Source organism: Parasteatoda tepidariorum, chromosome 1 (genome assembly GCF_982258835.1).
Source record: "Parasteatoda tepidariorum strain Cologne lab strain chromosome 1, Ptep-v5.0, whole genome shotgun sequence".
Taxonomy (NCBI): domain Eukaryota; kingdom Metazoa; phylum Arthropoda; class Arachnida; order Araneae; family Theridiidae; genus Parasteatoda; species Parasteatoda tepidariorum.
This window is the reverse complement of record NC_141755.1, coordinates 77,424,457-77,442,280: the sequence shown is the minus strand read 5'-3', so window position 1 is coordinate 77,442,280 and position 17,824 is coordinate 77,424,457. Positions and strand designations below refer to the sequence as shown.

Genomic DNA, 17,824 nt, shown 5'->3' with positions numbered 1-17,824 from the left:
CAATTTTATCATCCAACCCAGTGTGTTGCCACCATACAATATTACAAATATTACAAATTAAATTTACGACCAAAAGTGAAGTATATAAAATTAAAGGTTTGTATTAATCTATTCTTAGTTAAAATTAAAATATTTAACAATAAAACTTAATTATTACATTTATATAAGAATATTAAAAGTTCAGAAAAAAGGTTTATTTTTACTGTCATTACTATAAGTTTTAAGACTCATGCTGCCACCTATTGGCACAAAGATAAATTTAAAAAAAACGAAACTGTAAATGAACTTTTATCAGTACACCAGCCATCGCCGGGTTCGAACCCCGATTCACCTCATTGGCATGCGAGCGCTCTATCCCCTGAGCCATCGCGGCCCTATACACAGGTTTGTACTAATAAAACATATACTAAATTTATGGCCCTTGCAAAAACCACAACATATTCCTTTAAGAAAATGTTTCAAATGCACATTCTGCCAAATTACATAAAACAAAAACAGCAATAACTTTTTGAACATAAGACACAGTATAAGTGGTATGGTGAGGAGGTATGGGAATGCATGAGACCATAGGGTAATCGCCTTGATTAAATGCTGTTACAATCATTCTTTGAGGAATGATTTCATTTGTGTTTCTTCTTTTGAAACACTCAGAATGGTGATGGGGACTTATACCAGTTTATATTTATTTTAGACTCAGGATTATTGTACTCAATTGTACAAATATTTAAATAAAATAAAAACTAAGTCCAGCTTTTATTTTTGGAGCCCCAATACTCTCTTCTTCGTCATCTACACTCTATCAGCATCATGTCAATAATAGATCTCATTTCTCTGGAGAGAGTCAACTCTTCCCTCTCCCAACAAAAAGGGGAACAATACTTCTCCTGTCCCTCACCCACTGACCTTCAGGTCAGAGGTCATTCAGATGCCAGGGGAGTGGAATCAGAATACTGACAGATGCCATTGAAAAAAATAATATTGAAACCCCTGTAGAAGCAAAAAAAAGTTGATAAAAAAATTTAATAATTAAAAAAAAAGAACAAAATCCAGACTTTAAATTCATTTTTATGTACTATAAAATGCATGATTTTTAATAAAATATTCTCAATTTTTAATTAAATGTAAGGAACATATAAATACCAATGACCTTAAAACTTCATTGGTACATCTTTATTAAAATCACATTTTATTCTGCATAGAATATTGTGCTTGAGCATATTTTCCTGCTAAAAATTTATCATAATAAAAATAAAAGCAATAAGGTTAGGTTTAAGTCTCCTTTATAAGCTAGAAGTCTGGTTTTAGGAATTTTACCCCTTCACCCTTTCTCTGAACACCACTGCAGAGTATTCATAATTGACAGTGTTTATTGTTCAATGCAGAGTATTCACATTTTGTTATGAATACTCTGCAGTGAACAATAAACACTGTCAATTTATCGATAGACAGCAATATAAAATTGGATGAGAAAAAAAATGTGAACACCATCTGTACTATAGACAAAGAGAGAGATGGCATATGATTTAGATAAAACATTTATTGACAAATATAGATTAACAAAAAAATCACAAGTACAAAATATTATCACTAAAAACTGTGAGTCGTGTGATTATGCAGAGGCCTTGACTTTAGTGTGAGCAGGAATATACAGCTTGAATTCAGCTGGCAATTCATCTTCAGAATACAACCTATCTGAGAAATATACTCGGCGTACTCTGCAATTAGCATGTATCTGAAAGATGTAAGAAGAAAATTTATACACTCATCAACTTTACTTTAATTTTTCAACTTACAATGCAACCACTCTTAGCAATAACAGAATTACAGCATGCATTTAAGTTTGCCAAACTAAAAAATCCTCAGTTTTCAAAATTTATTATTTTGGAGACAATGGTTATCAAACTAAAAATCCTCAGTTTTCAAAATTTATTATTTTGGAGACAATGGTTATCAAACTAAAAATCCTCAGTTTTCAAAATTTATTATTTTGGAGACAATGGTTATAATCTCCCCCACCCCACCCAGCAACGTGATGATGAAAAAACAAGCATGTAAAATGTAAAAATTTATTTTTATTGATATTGGTTGCAAAACTTCAAATAGTAAAATGATCCTTCAGTTAAGCATAGAGGTTAGACTTTTCCAAGTAAAACCACTTAATCTAACAAAATGCTTAACCCTTTTATAGTGACTGTCAAGCATAAATGCCAGTATGAAACATCACCCCTAGTAACATGATGATAAAAAAAAAAAACAAGCATGTGATATGCAACAATTTTATTTTCACTGATATTGGTTGCAAAACTTTGAATAGTAAAATGATTCTTCAGTTAAGCATAGAGGTTAGACCTTTGCAAGCAAACCTTTGCACACTAAAGACCTTTAGAAAATGCTCAAAATAAAATATGAATTGATAATGGGTGGATTTTAAAAATGAGAACAAAGAGTTTTCGTCTTCTTCTTCTTTGTCAGCGCAACAGCCCCTTGCAGGCCTTGGCTGCCTCAACAGCTGACAAATGCCAGCGCTTCCTATCCATGGCAACTCCCTTCCAATTTCTAAACTTTAGGGTTTTCAAATCATTTTCGGTGTCGTTCAGCCATCTAGTAGGAAATTTCCCTCGGGGACGTGACCCCTCGGGGTTCATAAAGGTGACTATTCTCATGGCACTATTTCCAGAGCTTCTCCATAGATGGCCCAGCCATCTCAGCCTATTACTGCAAATTATTTGTGAAAGAGTTTACAAAAAAAAATTTTTAACTTTTTAAAGATGGCAAAAGTTTTAAACTTTTTAAAATATGCTGTGAGTGCACTTTGTTTTGAATAATATAATACTGATTTCATTTTCAATGCAAAAAGGATCATCAAACAAACAGCTCCACATTTTATAAAGTTGTAATAAATAAAAAGGTAATAATTTCTACTAAAATAACTATCTGAAATTTACGTAGCACATGCTTAATAAACATTTTTTCGTTTCAGTTTTCTCAGAGGTACATAGAAGAATAAATTACTATTTTTTAATAAATCTGGAAAGAATTATTTTTTAAATTTAAATTTTAAACACACTTTGAATAATTTGACTAAATTTTGATCTCATGTTGTAAGTGACGTAAATAACAATACTTATAAAAATCGTTAATTCCATTATAATTTAAGAAATAGGATTCATATCTTACAAGCATATTCATATTTTGTGATAATATATTATCAAATATATTGCATTTGTGGGGATATAAACATTTTAGTGAAGGAATTTACTAAAAAAGATCAATTGAAAATCTTGATTTTCAGTTTCTAAGTATTTTAGCTGCTTAGCAGAACAATATCTAGTATTTTTATGTTTAATATTGCATAAAATGTTAAAGAAATGCCTGTAGTTAAATATTTCATTTACTTGTCTTGTAATTGGAAGCATTATTATTCAAATTCAGCCTTTGAATACTATATTTCCATAACAAATGAAAATATGCCAAACTATAATTTTTTTTTTTTATTTCTTTATATATTGCAATAAAATCAATTTAAATAAATGTCTAAAATATTTTGCTATATAAAAAAAAACTGTAATTTTTTTAACATAAAAGCATTATTAACTTTATTATGGTATATGATATTGTTCTTGACATCAAAACTGGCTTTAGACATAATAAGTATGCAAAACTGGATAAAACTGTAAAAAGCTAGGTATTCTAATTACGAAATCATAATGCACATAAAATTTCTTGAAACATTAAACTAAGATATAAATATAACAAAATACATATACTTATACATATAATAATAAATATATATTTAACAGTAATTAGACAATATACTGAAATAGAAATTATAGTTTAAAATTATTTTAAAATATAGCTAATAATTTATAAACTTATTTTCTGTTTAAAGAAAAAAAAGGAGGTTTTCTAGTGTATTAAAATTTAGAAACTGAAAAATCAAAATAGTCTATATAACAAAAATTTAAACATTTTCTTTCCTTATAAATGCCATTACAGGAAATCTAAAACATATCATTACATTAATTTATTAACAAAATTGTTTAAAAATATAATTTTAAAAAACTAAATGGGCTGCTTGAATTTAATTTTTTTATTTTTAAGTTTCTAAACAAATTTGATATTGAGCAAAAACAATTAATTTTTGGAAAAATAACAGCATTAAAAAACTAAGCCACTGCAAATCAAATTTAAAAAACCGCATTGCATTATTTATTTTTCTTAAATGCACTTTTTATAACGAATTTTCTGAAAACAAAAATTCCACTTCATAACAGAAAAAAAATCTCATCCTATATAAGGAAATGTTCACAGAGCTATTCTTAAAAGATGTTCCAGGTAACTCTAAGGTCCCATAGAAGGGCCACAAGGGTTCTGAAATTTAGGACTTTCTTTTTAAACCACTAATGATTTTTGAAACCCGTTATAATATGTATATCCAATCAATAATTCATAATTTATTAAATATTTCAGTTAACTTTAGGACGTTATTTAAATACCATGTAAATGAAATAAGAAATTGAAAAATTAAGAACAAATTCCAATAACAATATATTAAAAAAATAATGAAAAGGATAAGCTCTTATAAAAAAAATTCCGCGAGTATTTCTCTTCAAAAATTTTAATTCAAAATAAAATAATCGAAATCAAGAATAAAAAAAAATTTCTCTGATAACCGTATAGCAGTTCTATTTCGAAAATCATAATTCATCTTATGCATAACACCAAGATCAAATTCAGATGCAAACCAGATCTGTAAATTCAGCTGTCTGACATAAAAAACTAATTTTTTTACTATTACTGATAAAAGGATTAAAACATTTAATTCTCAACAGTTATTATGAATTTTTGATTGGAATAATTGATAATCTTTTTTGGTTAGTATATTTTGGTGTTAGTGAACTTTATTCATAACTTCAGGGATCTGTCATAAGAAGTTCTATCATTAACCCGTTCTATAACAGAAAAAAAAAAAATTGGAAACCACTGACATAGCTAATTATTTGAATGTTTAGAATTCTTTTTATATTATTAAGATGGCTTCTTTAATGCAGCTTTATAATTATAGACTTTTCAGCAGATCTTTTGTGGGCATATAGTGATTTATGTTTAAAGTATATAAATATAATAAAGGTTTCTTTTAAAACACGTCTTTTTAATAGATGCTAAATATAAGAAAACTAGTACTTAACACTACATTTTAATTTAAACACTACATGCAACATGATTCTTAAAATATCAATTAGAATAATATTTTTAACTATAAATGCAATTTTTTAGGGTTTTACCTGAATAAAAATAACAGGGTGCATAGCCAAATCTTTCAACAAAAATTAAGCACCTCTTAAGTACTTTTTAAATGCTCAAAAAATATTTTTAAGCACCATATACATTAACAAAATGCAAAATAATTCTCAAAGACTTTACATGATTATGATAAATTAACTGGTTTCTGACAAGGAACTCTTTTCTTGATTACATTTGCCATTATAAAATGATCAAGAGATTTTTCAGTTAGATATCAGGGGCTGGAAAGTGAAGCTTGAAATTGAGAATATCTTGCAAAATGCAGCAGCATTGCACATGAAAGTGCAATAATCTCACCAACCCCAGGTCAGTAGAAACACATGCGGACCTACAAATATTTCATCAAACATGTAAAATGATTGGCGTTCTCATACGCTATGGTCCGACGGTACGCCGAAATAGATCGTGGTTGATTGAATTGGGAAAATGCTGAATAGAACAATGTGAAAAGCACGCTTTTACATATTACATGACAAAAATCGAGATAGAAAAAAAAATCTCATTTTCAAAAAGAGAAAATTAAGCACTTTTTAAAAACACCCAATGAAAAAAGCATTTTTAAGGGCTTTTAAAAAAAGAAAATCAAAAATAAGCACCTTCAAGCACTTTTTAAAAACGCTATGCGCCATGAATAATGTTCTTGTCATAGATACAACTAAAAATTATCAATCATTTGTAAAAAAAACGTTAAAATAACGATCTAAAATTTTAAAACATTCCAAAGAAAGTGTCTAAAAGAAATTATTTATATACTGGGATGTCATTTGTTCTACTTCCTGAAAGAGATTTTATCAACTGGGTGAGAATTAAAAACTAAAGCTTACGAAATCTCAATTAGCTACCTTAAATTACCTTTCTCAATTACCTTAAAAAGCTCATATTTGAAACAATTGGGACAATGTGGTGTTTTATATGAGCTTTTGAATTGTTTATAGGTAATAATGGAAAAAATTACTTTAAATAGTAATTAAATTACCTTTATTCTTGCTTTACTGTAGTAAAGTGAGAATTTATCATCAAAAAGAAGAAGAAAACAGTAAAATTTTCAAAAACTGAAAACAAATGTTATTGCATTTTTTAATAGTTTATCCTTATAAGATTATTATACTAATATATTGAATTGATTTTGGTAAAAATGTAAAGATTACAGCATAATATTAAAAATTTGGCACATGATGCAGTAGGATCTGTGACATGTATAAACAATTGAATTTGTGCGATAAATGAACATATGCGATCAGTTAATTCATGATTTTGCTAACTCCTATACTGCCGATTTAACTATTTTATTAAAATAATTTGCTTAAATTATGAAAGAAAAAGAATTAATGGAAATTTCAACATTATAGCAACTTATTTAGCTAGAATAATTTTTAATAAAAGTTACAAAGGGTTATTGACAAATTTAAAACAACTAGAAATAAATGTACACGCAGCAGACAAAGAATATGTCCAAAATGAAGATGACCGAAGAATTTTGGCTGCTATTCATCCTTGCACCTGTGGACCAGTCACAGAGGTGAGCAACGTTGCCTACGACTGCTATTCTAAAGACATATGATGCAACACATGAGAGTAGTTCAACAAAAAAATAGTTAGTCCATCACTTAAGACTGCTGAAAATTATGACGGAGAAGCATCTTATGAACCTGGTATTCATGCATTATAGCTAGTTGCAAAATTTTATAAATTTATTTGGATTATTGGTCACAAAATTTCAAACACAATTTACTCAAAATTATGCCTTCTTATTTGCTACACATCTAACTAATATAATTTCCAATCCATTTTACTTCAAATTTTGCCACAATGTTCACAAAAATATAGTTTTTGATGGATGTAGGGATTTTTTTAATTGGATTGACCTGTTTTAAGCTGTCCACAAAATAAAACTTATTTTATACCATGTCCGGATTTATTTATTTCTCCATTTTTGGAATTTTTTTTTCAAAACACGGCCATTTTGTAAAGAAAAATAAATTTTAAAATCCTACATGCAATGAAAACTACATTCATATAGCTTTAAAAAAATCAAAATAGAATCAGATTCTGAGGACTTTTTTTTCAAATTATAGGTACAGCAAGATATGGATAATTTAAAAAATGTAGGATGCAGGGATTTTTTAATTGGTTTGACCCGTTTTAAGTTGTCCACAAAATAAAACTTATTTTATACCATTTTTGGATTTATTTATTTTTTCAAAACACGGCCTTTTTGTTACGAAAAAAAAATTTAAAATCCTACATGCAATGAAAACTACATTCATGTAGTTTTAAAAAAAATCAAAATAGAATCAGATTATAAGGACTTTTTTTTTTTTTCAAATTATAAATACAGCAAGATATGGATAATTTAAAAAATAAGTTATAAACATTGTATTATATAAGCGTTAATTTTTTAAATTTCATAATTGTAACACTAAAATGAAGATTAAAATGTAGACAATAAGTTAAAAAAATAAATAAATTATGCTTTTCTCAATCAATGTAAAATTCATTCTAAAAAAATGTTTTTTTTTTCACAGGCTTCTACTGTGCTGTTTCCTCTTAAGAGAATGCCATACCATGGGAGAAACTTCGTCGCAAATTCTCTTTCACCTCCATTACTAATTTAAAGTATAGAAAAAGTGAGTTCAGACATACCTAGAGTAAGTCATGAAATTTCAAAGACTGAAAAGAGATTTTGAAAATATCAAAATGAAATAATGTCGCGAATTCTCTTTCACCTCCATAACTAATTTAAAGTATAGAAAAAGTGAGTTCAGACATACCTAGAGTAAGTCATGAAATTTCAAAGACTGAAAAGAGATTTTGAAAATATCAAAATCTCTTTTCAGTCTGCAAATTCTCTTTCACCTCCATAACTAATTTAAAGTATAGAAAAAGTGAGTTCAGACAAACCTAGAGTAAGTCATGAAATTTCAAAGACTGAAAAGAGATTTTAAAAATATCAAAATCTCTTTTCAGTCTGCAAATTCTCTTTCACCTCCATAACTAATTCAAAGTATAGAAAAAGTGAGTTCAGACAAACCTAGAGTAAGTCATGAAATTTCAAAGACTGAAAAGAGATTTTGAAAATATCAAAATGAAAATAAATTATGAGAAGATAACTTATGATGACAAAATACAGAAGTTCTCTTCCAGTAATCTGTATGAATTTTGATATCTTTAAAAAACAATTTTCAGCAATTGAAAATTCATGGCTTACTCTAGGTTTGCCTGTACTCATTTTTTCTTCGTAAATTTTAAATTAGTAATGGAGGCGAAAGAGAATTTGCAATGAAGTTTCTTCTGTAGTATGGCGTCTTCTTAAAGCATACATTTTGCTGACTTTCAGAAAAAATTTGCCTACAAAGCAGAAAAAGCCGACATCTCCATACAAAAGACAAAAATCAAAAATACATAAAGAAAATGCAATATGTTTATTTTATAAAACTAAATTTTTGAAAAGACCACATCCAAGAAAATCTGTGATTTAAGATGACATTGGTTAAAATTATATATTTTAAAAAAGATTAAGAGGAACATACAAGGTATCTGCTACATTTTAGATTTTCAAATTCATGCCTTTTCATGATTTTCCATGACTAATTCCAAGAATTTTTCATGACTAAACAAAATTACTATTTTCTCCGACAAAAATGCAACAATAAATTAAATAAAAAAAGGCATTATAATAACATTAATTGAAATGATAGGTATAACCAAAACTGTTATACTCTGCATCTTCATATTTATAGATTTTAAATTTAAAAAACAGAGTAAAGAAAGAATTGAAACAATAAAATAGCTGAAGAAAAATACAAAAGAAAATCCACCCTCCCCCTTTTTTTTTTTGCAGAATTATATTCTAAAGATACTTCTCTTATTCATCAGAAAGGAAAGAAATACTCCTGATTTTTTCTGTTCTCAATTTGAAATTTAAAAAAATAAATGATAAAAATTCTTAAATCACAGAAGTTTAAAAAATAATTCGCTATAGAAATAATGTTTTTTCTTTTATTTTTTGAAAGAGCACCATAATTTTTACAGAACATGATAAAATCATTTTATATTCTAATAAAATATGACGAAGTGGTGATTTTGTTAGGAATTCAGATATTTGGAACAGGATGAAATAGGGGGAGGGGATTCCATTTTAGGAGACCTAAATCCATGACTTTCCATGATTTTTTTTAAAAAATAGTAAAAATCATGACATTTCATGGCAAAATTTGTTCAATACTGAAATTCATGACTTTCCATGACTTTTCATGACTTTCCAGGTGCGCGGATACCCTGAACATACAATCACTTTTAAGTGAATAGAATCTAATGGAATTAAAAATTGTTAATCTAATAATACAAAAAAAATAAAGCAGATAAAAGTTATTATCAAAATGTTCTTGCACTCTTGTAATTTCGCAACTTTAAGAGCTATTTTCCATCTGGCATGCCTTCTTAACAAGATTAGAAACTGTATCTAGATATTCTGCATTATAAACAGCTTATACAGAAGAATCTTAGGGGATCTTATCTTCCTTGTAATTTATGAGATTTGGGTGAACATTATAATGCAAGATGGTGAATCCATCATTTGTTTCTGATCTAGGACACATGCCCTATCAGTACGGTCTTTATGCATGGGCACACCCGGGCAATCCCCGGGGGCCTCCAGCACTCAGGGAGCCCTTGAGAATCTTACTTTTTATAAATTGTATATTAAAAAAATTAAGAATAAACAACATTGCATTATATAATTTTTAAAATAATATTCTCGCATAAATAGTGTGAGTTTTTTTCTACAAATAGTGATTGGTTATCATGCAAGCACCAATAGTTTGAACAGTTTATCACCAGGAAAACTTAAAAAGTGAATCGAAATCTATTTTTTCTACGTTAAAATGAAGTTTTTAGGTACTCTACTTTTTAAGTCATAATGTCTTTAAATATGTTTGACTACCACCAACTCTGTTTAGTATTTATAATTAGTTAAATAAAGCAATAATTGAAAGAGTTTAGAATTACACAGTACTATGGGACAGCAACTTTTAAACTGGTTATGTCTGATCTAATGTGCATTGAAAGATGTTTAACTAACTGACTTTTTGATAGTTTGACTAAATAATTCATACCTTTTGAATTTTTTTTATTTATCATACCCTTACATTTTTTAATTTAATTATTTTAATCAACTTCTTGGTTTTGAAAATTATTTTATTATTTGAGGATTGCAATTGCCTAGCATCTCATTTTTTTTTAAATTATGCATATAGGGGTTTTAAATTAAAAGTTCTCATTTTAATTTAGGACCACACGTTTAAAAATGCTTTATTTTATGTGCATTGAGTTTTTGGGGGTAATAAAAACATGTTTAAGTTTGTTAAAAGTATTGCATATCTTAAAAATGCTTTATTTTATGTATGTGACGTTTTTTTAGTTCGATTTTAAACAGTATGACATCTTATAGGGGCACAAAACATATTTCTGTGCCCGCGGGCAATGCTTGCTATTAAGACGGCCCTGTGCCCTATGACTCTGTAAACCGTAATTTTCTGCCAAACAGAGCTTGCCCTCAGTCTTGAAATTTGTTTTAATTTTTAAAAAAGACATCAAATCATAATTTAAGTAACAAGCAAACAATGTTGTTATTCAAAAATTAATTACAATCTTTAAATATCATTACAAAAATTAAAGATGAACAGTATAATTATCAAAAACAACCAGGAATTAAACATTTCTAGAAAGAATGCAGGAATAACTTAAGTCCTTACCTGAACTCTAAGTGTTTCCACATAATTTGTACCATATGCTCTTCTCGTAAAGTCAGCTAAATTAAACTGGATTTGATTCCAACCATCATCCAATCTCAAAGGCATCGTGCATATAAAGGGCTTCACTCGTGTGGTACTTTGATAGTTGCTCGCTCGGAAACGCCTCCTAACATTTTTGTCATCGACTATCTGAAATAAAAAATTTTAATAGCTAAACATAAAGATAACAAACTTAAAGCAAAAAACTATGAGTAGATTTAATGTTATAAAAAGAATTCTAACTTAGATGACAAAATAAATTTCTAAATTTCCAGTTTTTAATAATACCATTATCCTTACCATATAAAAAAATGATTTTAATAAAAAAAACATTCTTTAATCTATCCCTAAAAGTCAAACATTAAATATGAGCACTGAAACAAATGACGAATATGCACTAGATTACGTTTTATGCAATATTAAGACTGTAATTGAATAGCAATACTTAAATAAGTTCTACGAAACTCTATTTATGTATGCAATGCAATACTTATACAATTAATAAAATTACTAATAACATGTTTTACTTAAAACTACTGTAACATGTCACCACATTTTTAATATTATTGTATTTAATATTGATTAAATTAGGTTATATATTTTTCAGATTTTATCAAGAATTGTAATAATATCAGAAGTATGGACTAGGATATCGAATAGAAACAGGATCTAAGCAAAAGATAAAAATTTTTAAAGTTAAATTTTTTATAAGAGGGAAACTGACCAAGGTTTAGTGCAGAGAAATGACACACACAATCGCTTTTGGAAACTCTAAGCATGAATAAAGATACTAATTTAATTGTCAGACATGTAACCAAATTAGAATTTAAAAAAATACTGAAATAGCATGGAAAAAAAATTTGTCAGCATATTTCGAGACATTGAAAGATTTGCAATCAAGTTTATCTCTCAATTTTGAATTTTTTTACGGAAAACTTTAAATAGTTTTTCTTCTCAAAGAAAACTAAATACAGTAAAAAATATTGAAAAATAAAAGTCTAAATTGTCTTTATTTCTCAAATAAAATTAATTAGTATTTCACAGCCACAGCATAATTTAAGTTAAACACTTTCATTCTATCATAATTACTTTCTTGTAACTTTACACCATGTTTAAATGCCAATTGAACATCACTATTATTACAAATCAGCAATTAATAAATAATTTCAAAGAAAAATAATTTTTATTTAGGAGAAATATTCTAGTTAAAATGTAAAAATAAATTGATTATATGCTATGCTCAAACCCTTCCTTCTTGCTCCAGTGAAAATGACGGGTTGAGGTTTCACCCTCTATTTCTCGTTCCCGTCATATTTCCAGGCTGGAGTGTTCGGTAGTAATATGCCAATAAAAATAAAACTAATTCATTTCTTTTGCCTGAAAAACATATGATTTCTCCTTTTGCACACCAGATGGCAGTACCAGGATATTTTAAGGTAATTGTAGATAGTTAAGTTTATTTTAAACTAGATGTCAGCACAAGATGTTTGGATCTCAAAAAAAAATAGGGACTTTTATGATCGTTTTCTTGAAAATTAACCAATCGTTAAGGGGTTAATAGATTTTGCATAACTAAAGTAGTGTTCTAATATAAATAGGCATGTAACTGAAACAAAGAACAAGTTAAGAGTAATTTTGCAGGAAATAAGTATTTTTATAATGAAATCGATTGAAAATTTCCTAACTTAAAAAGAAAATTTAACCATCATTAAAAATTTCAGATATTTCAGATTGAGTCTTTTCTCAATCCAAGACTACTTCCAAAAGACATTCTATTTTTCTGGCAGCAGTACTCCACCAAAATATATAGGTACTGTAGCCTTATACAATAATGCCCATATCAAAAACATCAAACTTTTATTTTGCAAAAAAAAAAAGGACAATCATTCATGAAATTCAAAGTCAAAATTGTTTAAACTACATAAATTCATAAATTGTCTGTGTGTGCGTATATATATAATTTTGGAAGTAGCTTTCTTAATAGAAGCAATGCAAGAATGAGTTATTTATAAGGTATTTAATTTTTAATTTACTTGAATCGTATATGCTATAAAAGTTTACTCTTAAAGGAAAATAATAAAAAAATTAACAATATATAGAACAATTTTAAATGTTGTTGTTGTACTGTTACAATTTGTCATCCAACATTGTTATTGATGAGTTTAAAAATAGTGACACCTTGAAACAATAATAGAAAAATGTAACTGTCTTTTATTTTAGATGTTATGACAAAATAGGCATTATATATATACATATATATTTCCTATAATTTCTAAATTATTAGTGAAATATTATACCTATTGTGAAGTAACTTAAATTTTTTATGTCATAATCTTTTTCATTTAAAAACAATTATATAGGTCTGAAACACTTCTTTCATTGATTCGTAACTATGCATTAATGCCTACATCCTTAGATACAATTAGGAACAAATTTAAAATTGTATTAAAATAAGAAATATATATACCAGTTAGTGCATACTACATTAGAAACATCTGTATCACTAACAAACAAAAAAAATTAGTAATTAAGAAATAATATTACATACTAAAAAATTTTTTTAACTTCAAAACAATAATAAGCAATATAAGACTTTAAATGAAACAACATAATAACAAGTATCAAGCAACTACTATTCAAAGTTTCTTTATAATTATATTATTATAAAATAATTTTTTCAATATGTACCTACTTATTATAATGAAATATATATCAGAAATTATCAAAGTCTACAAAATCAAAGTAAAAAAAAAAATCCTGAAATTTTTTTACAAACCTGGACTTCGAAAGTGAAATACTTCTTCAAATTCTTGACAATAAGTACCAAAAAAGGTAGCTTGATTCCTAATGTTTTACGAGGATCAGCTGGGCAGGTTATATAAGCTGTACTAAAATAAAAAATATATATATACCATTTAGTGCATAATTTAGCTATTAAAAATAATCTTAACTAATAGAACATATTTTTAAATATTGGTACAAACTTGAAGTAACATATTGCGAGTTTTGTAAAAAAATTCTTTGAAAATAAGAAAACTAAATAAAATTCATAACCTTACCTAACATTGTTACCAACAATTTCTAATACCAATGATTGGATATCATTATCAGTAATCCTTTTAATATGTCCATTTCGTACCTATTAAAAACGGTAAAATCATTACATAATTGCAATAACTTTAATGTAATCAAACAATTATAATGGATATCTATCAAACAAAATTTATTACCTACAAAAAGTCAATGGCCTCTTGAATCAGCATGCATAAAGGTATATTGATATGTGCACTAAATAATTGGCCTGTTCTATTGCTACGTTTCCATAAATTGAAAACATTTTTTTTCGTGCAGTAATTTTGTAATAAATTAATAAAATAATTTTGTAAGTTTTGTAGGCACTCAAAAGTATTAGTATAAAGGTCTTTCCAAAAATCTCCTTTAATAATTCAAGATATGTATGAAAATACTTTTATAAAGATTATAATATTGAGAAAAATGTAAAATAGTAAAAATATGAGAAAATAAATAAAATGGCTTGAAACAGTGTTGTTGTTAAGAAACGTAAAATTTCCTAAATATTTGATTTTCAATTGTAAAACATTTTAATATTTGAAAGACAGCCTTCATGTTTCACAACAAAATAAAATTTATTCTTAAATCTTTTTTTTATACATTTTATTAACAACTGGTTCTAACAGTTCAATTTAAAGAACAGAAGCCAGAACTCAAGGATGTCAATTTTTCTAGATTTTATAACCGTCGTACAGCAGCCGAAACAATTTTTTGATTTACGACTGCTACCAATGTTCAACTCCATAGCCTTGTAATTTTAAAGATCAATCCAGAAGACAATTTTTTTATACTTACTTACTTACATACTTATCCTCTACGTGCCTTGGGCACTTAAGGCCTCCAGCATATCCCTCCAACGCCTCCTGTCTTTAGCAATAGATCTTGCTTCCTCCCAGCCAGACATTCTACATTCATTTAATTCGCCCAAAAACATGCGCTGGATGGTAAGTCTGAGTCTTCCTCTTGTTCTTTTACCATCAGGGGCCCATGTAAGCGCAACAGATGAAATTTTTTCTTTGGGCATTCTAAGGATATGCCCGAGCCAGCTCCATCTTCGTTTTTTAATTTCATCTTCGATTTTTTTTTATTTAAGCTTTCTTTAATAGATTTTGATTTGATACTTTGTAAGGCCAGAAAATTTTAAAAATAAATCTTAGGGTGACCCGGGGTAATTCACGATCACTCTGTTTCTGGGGTAAATAATGATCACCTAAGTTTTATTAAAAAAAAAAAAAAATTTCAAATTTAAGACATGGACAAGAATGCTTGTACACTTTACTAAAGTATAACTACATTTATATAATAATAATTTTTTGTTTAATCTAACAAAATAAGTATCTTTTAAACTGCTTTCTGTATTTTCCATTTCAAAGATGGGTTTCAAAATGTGCACATTTCTGCAAAGATCCCCTTCCTTCTCTTAATAATAAATATTTTGAGTCACTTTCTTTTTCTTTGATATAAAAATAGTGTGAGCTTTTGTTTAATTGTTTCACATCTACTGTAAACATTATAATTGATTATAGGAAACTATATCAAATGTTGCCCCCTACAGATGGGGTAATTATTGATCACTGGGGTAATTCCTGATCATTGTCATTTCTTCTTATAAACAGTATATAAAATAGCTTATAAATACCTAATCGTCTTTTCTTAAATAACAGTTCACATTTATTAAGTGGAACAACTATAAAATATAATTTAACTGTCATCACAAAATTTGTTTTTAATTGTATACAAGACTGTATTCTGATTTGCACCATTTCTGGTTTGTCTTACCTTGCTTCTATCTTAATTTTATGTGTGTACATCATTAGAATAATTTTTAAGTTAATAAATTAGCCTAGTATAAATATGGTGAGAAATTATAAGCCTAAAAAGGATACTAAGCTTCTAGAAAACAAAATTAGTGAATTTCTTTTAATGATTGAAAATGAAAATTTCAGTGTGAGAGCTGCTGCCAGAGCTGTTGACATACCTTACTTAACTTTACACTTTCCCTAAATGAAGTTAAAAAATCCAGCAAAAGTAACCCATGTGGGAACTTTCTTATATTTCAGAAGAACATGAGAATGAGTTGGCTGATTGCCTAAAATGTATGGCACAATGCAAAGATTTTTGAAATTTTAAAGTGTTAATCGTTCTTGCTTTTAAATAAATCATTTTATTATCTGCTTAAACATATCTTTTTGGTTTATTTGTTTGATCTTGATGTCTTATTTGTTAATTACCATTATATAATTATTTTTAAGCAGCCCCTTTACATCCAAAACTGGTGATCAGTAATTACCCCAGAAATGATCAAGGCCAGGGGTAAATCCTGATCACTAAATATTTAAAATCTTTTAAATTCTAATTAGATTTTCAAGCAAAAGAAGGTGGCATTGGACTCATCTCATATAGCCTCAAACTTCCAGTAAATATTAAAATTCTATTTCGAATAGTTTTTTCACAAAATAGATGTTTGCGTTTTTTGATCAGGAATTACCCCAGGTCACCCTAAATATTTGTTTTGAAAGGTTTCTAATTTTTGTATTTCGATCTTAGTCTGTTTCCAGGTTTCTGCGCCATATAATAGTACTGTTCTAACAATAGCTTTGTAAACAACTATACAATTTTTTTATAGATTAGAATAAAGATAGTTTTAAAGTAACTAAAGTTATAATTAATGTAAACTTCTCTATTATTTTTTTTTCCTCTGTGATACAAGGCATTAACAAACATGAAGAGTATAGTATATTTTTCTAGTAATAAAAAAGAATTGTGGGGAAGTTTTCTGTGTCAAAACCTGTGCGCAAAATTAATTATGTTTGACAATTTCCATGCAATAGCCTATGAGAAACACAAAACATTAAAAAAAAAAAAAAAACTCCAAAAGTTATCTTGAGGAAACCCCTGAACAAGCTTCTACATGCATTTTTTTTTTTTTAAATTTTTGCAAACTTAAATCACTTTGGTGTCTTGGCGACTATAGATGGCGTGAACAGGTACCATTACAGAAATATCCCCCTAACTTAGTGTGAATTGGTTGAAACTACCTCTTTCCTCCCTTTTTATTTTAAATAAATGTTCACTTTTTAAATTAAAATAAATTGTTAACCAAACGAGGCATCTTCCTTTTAGAAAGATAAATTCCTTAAAATTTAATTTCATTACAAAACAGTCAGAAACTCATATCATTGTAAGAAAAATTGGAACATTAAATGCATTACCTTTTTATCCCAAATTTGTAACGGCTTACTTCCTACACTGTACAAAATGGATAAAAATCCACTTTGAAATGTATTTTTAAACATAGTTAACTAAATTCTAGCAATGATTCTAAAATCTTTAACATAATTTTTAAATTCGATCTAACGCAAATATACAAATATTCTTTATGATTTGTTTATTCGGTTCTCAGTGTTGTATTTATGAATGCCAGCATTTATAAAATTTCGTTCGTTTCAACTCAGTTTTCTCAGTTTCAAACTAGATATCAATAAGTTTGAATGCTTTTGATACTGTGCGAGTTCATTAATATCAAAAAGATTAAAAAGTTTGGTTGAGTTTCAGACATAAACCATGCTGCCATAAGCTATAAACGTAAAAATCTGAAAGTATATCTTCATTTTTTTTAATATTGAAATAGAGAACATAAGATGAACTACAATATC

General features: G+C 27.6%; 1 protein-coding gene across 1 annotated transcript; it reads right to left on the bottom strand.

Annotated features, from left to right (window-relative positions):
• Positions 1 to 1,519: 1,519 nt before the first annotated feature.
• Bug22 (cilia- and flagella-associated protein 20) lies at positions 1,520 to 17,676 on the bottom strand. Its single transcript, XM_016074686.4, has 5 exons — positions 17,381 to 17,676; positions 14,156 to 14,235; positions 13,873 to 13,984; positions 11,058 to 11,246; positions 1,520 to 1,732 (listed from the first exon to the last, which is right to left on the bottom strand). The coding sequence occupies exons 1-5, from the start codon at positions 17,462 to 17,464 to the stop codon at positions 1,610 to 1,612; spliced, it is 588 nt and encodes a 195-aa protein (XP_015930172.3). The 5' UTR covers positions 17,465 to 17,676; the 3' UTR covers positions 1,520 to 1,609.
• Positions 17,677 to 17,824: the final 148 nt, after the last annotated feature.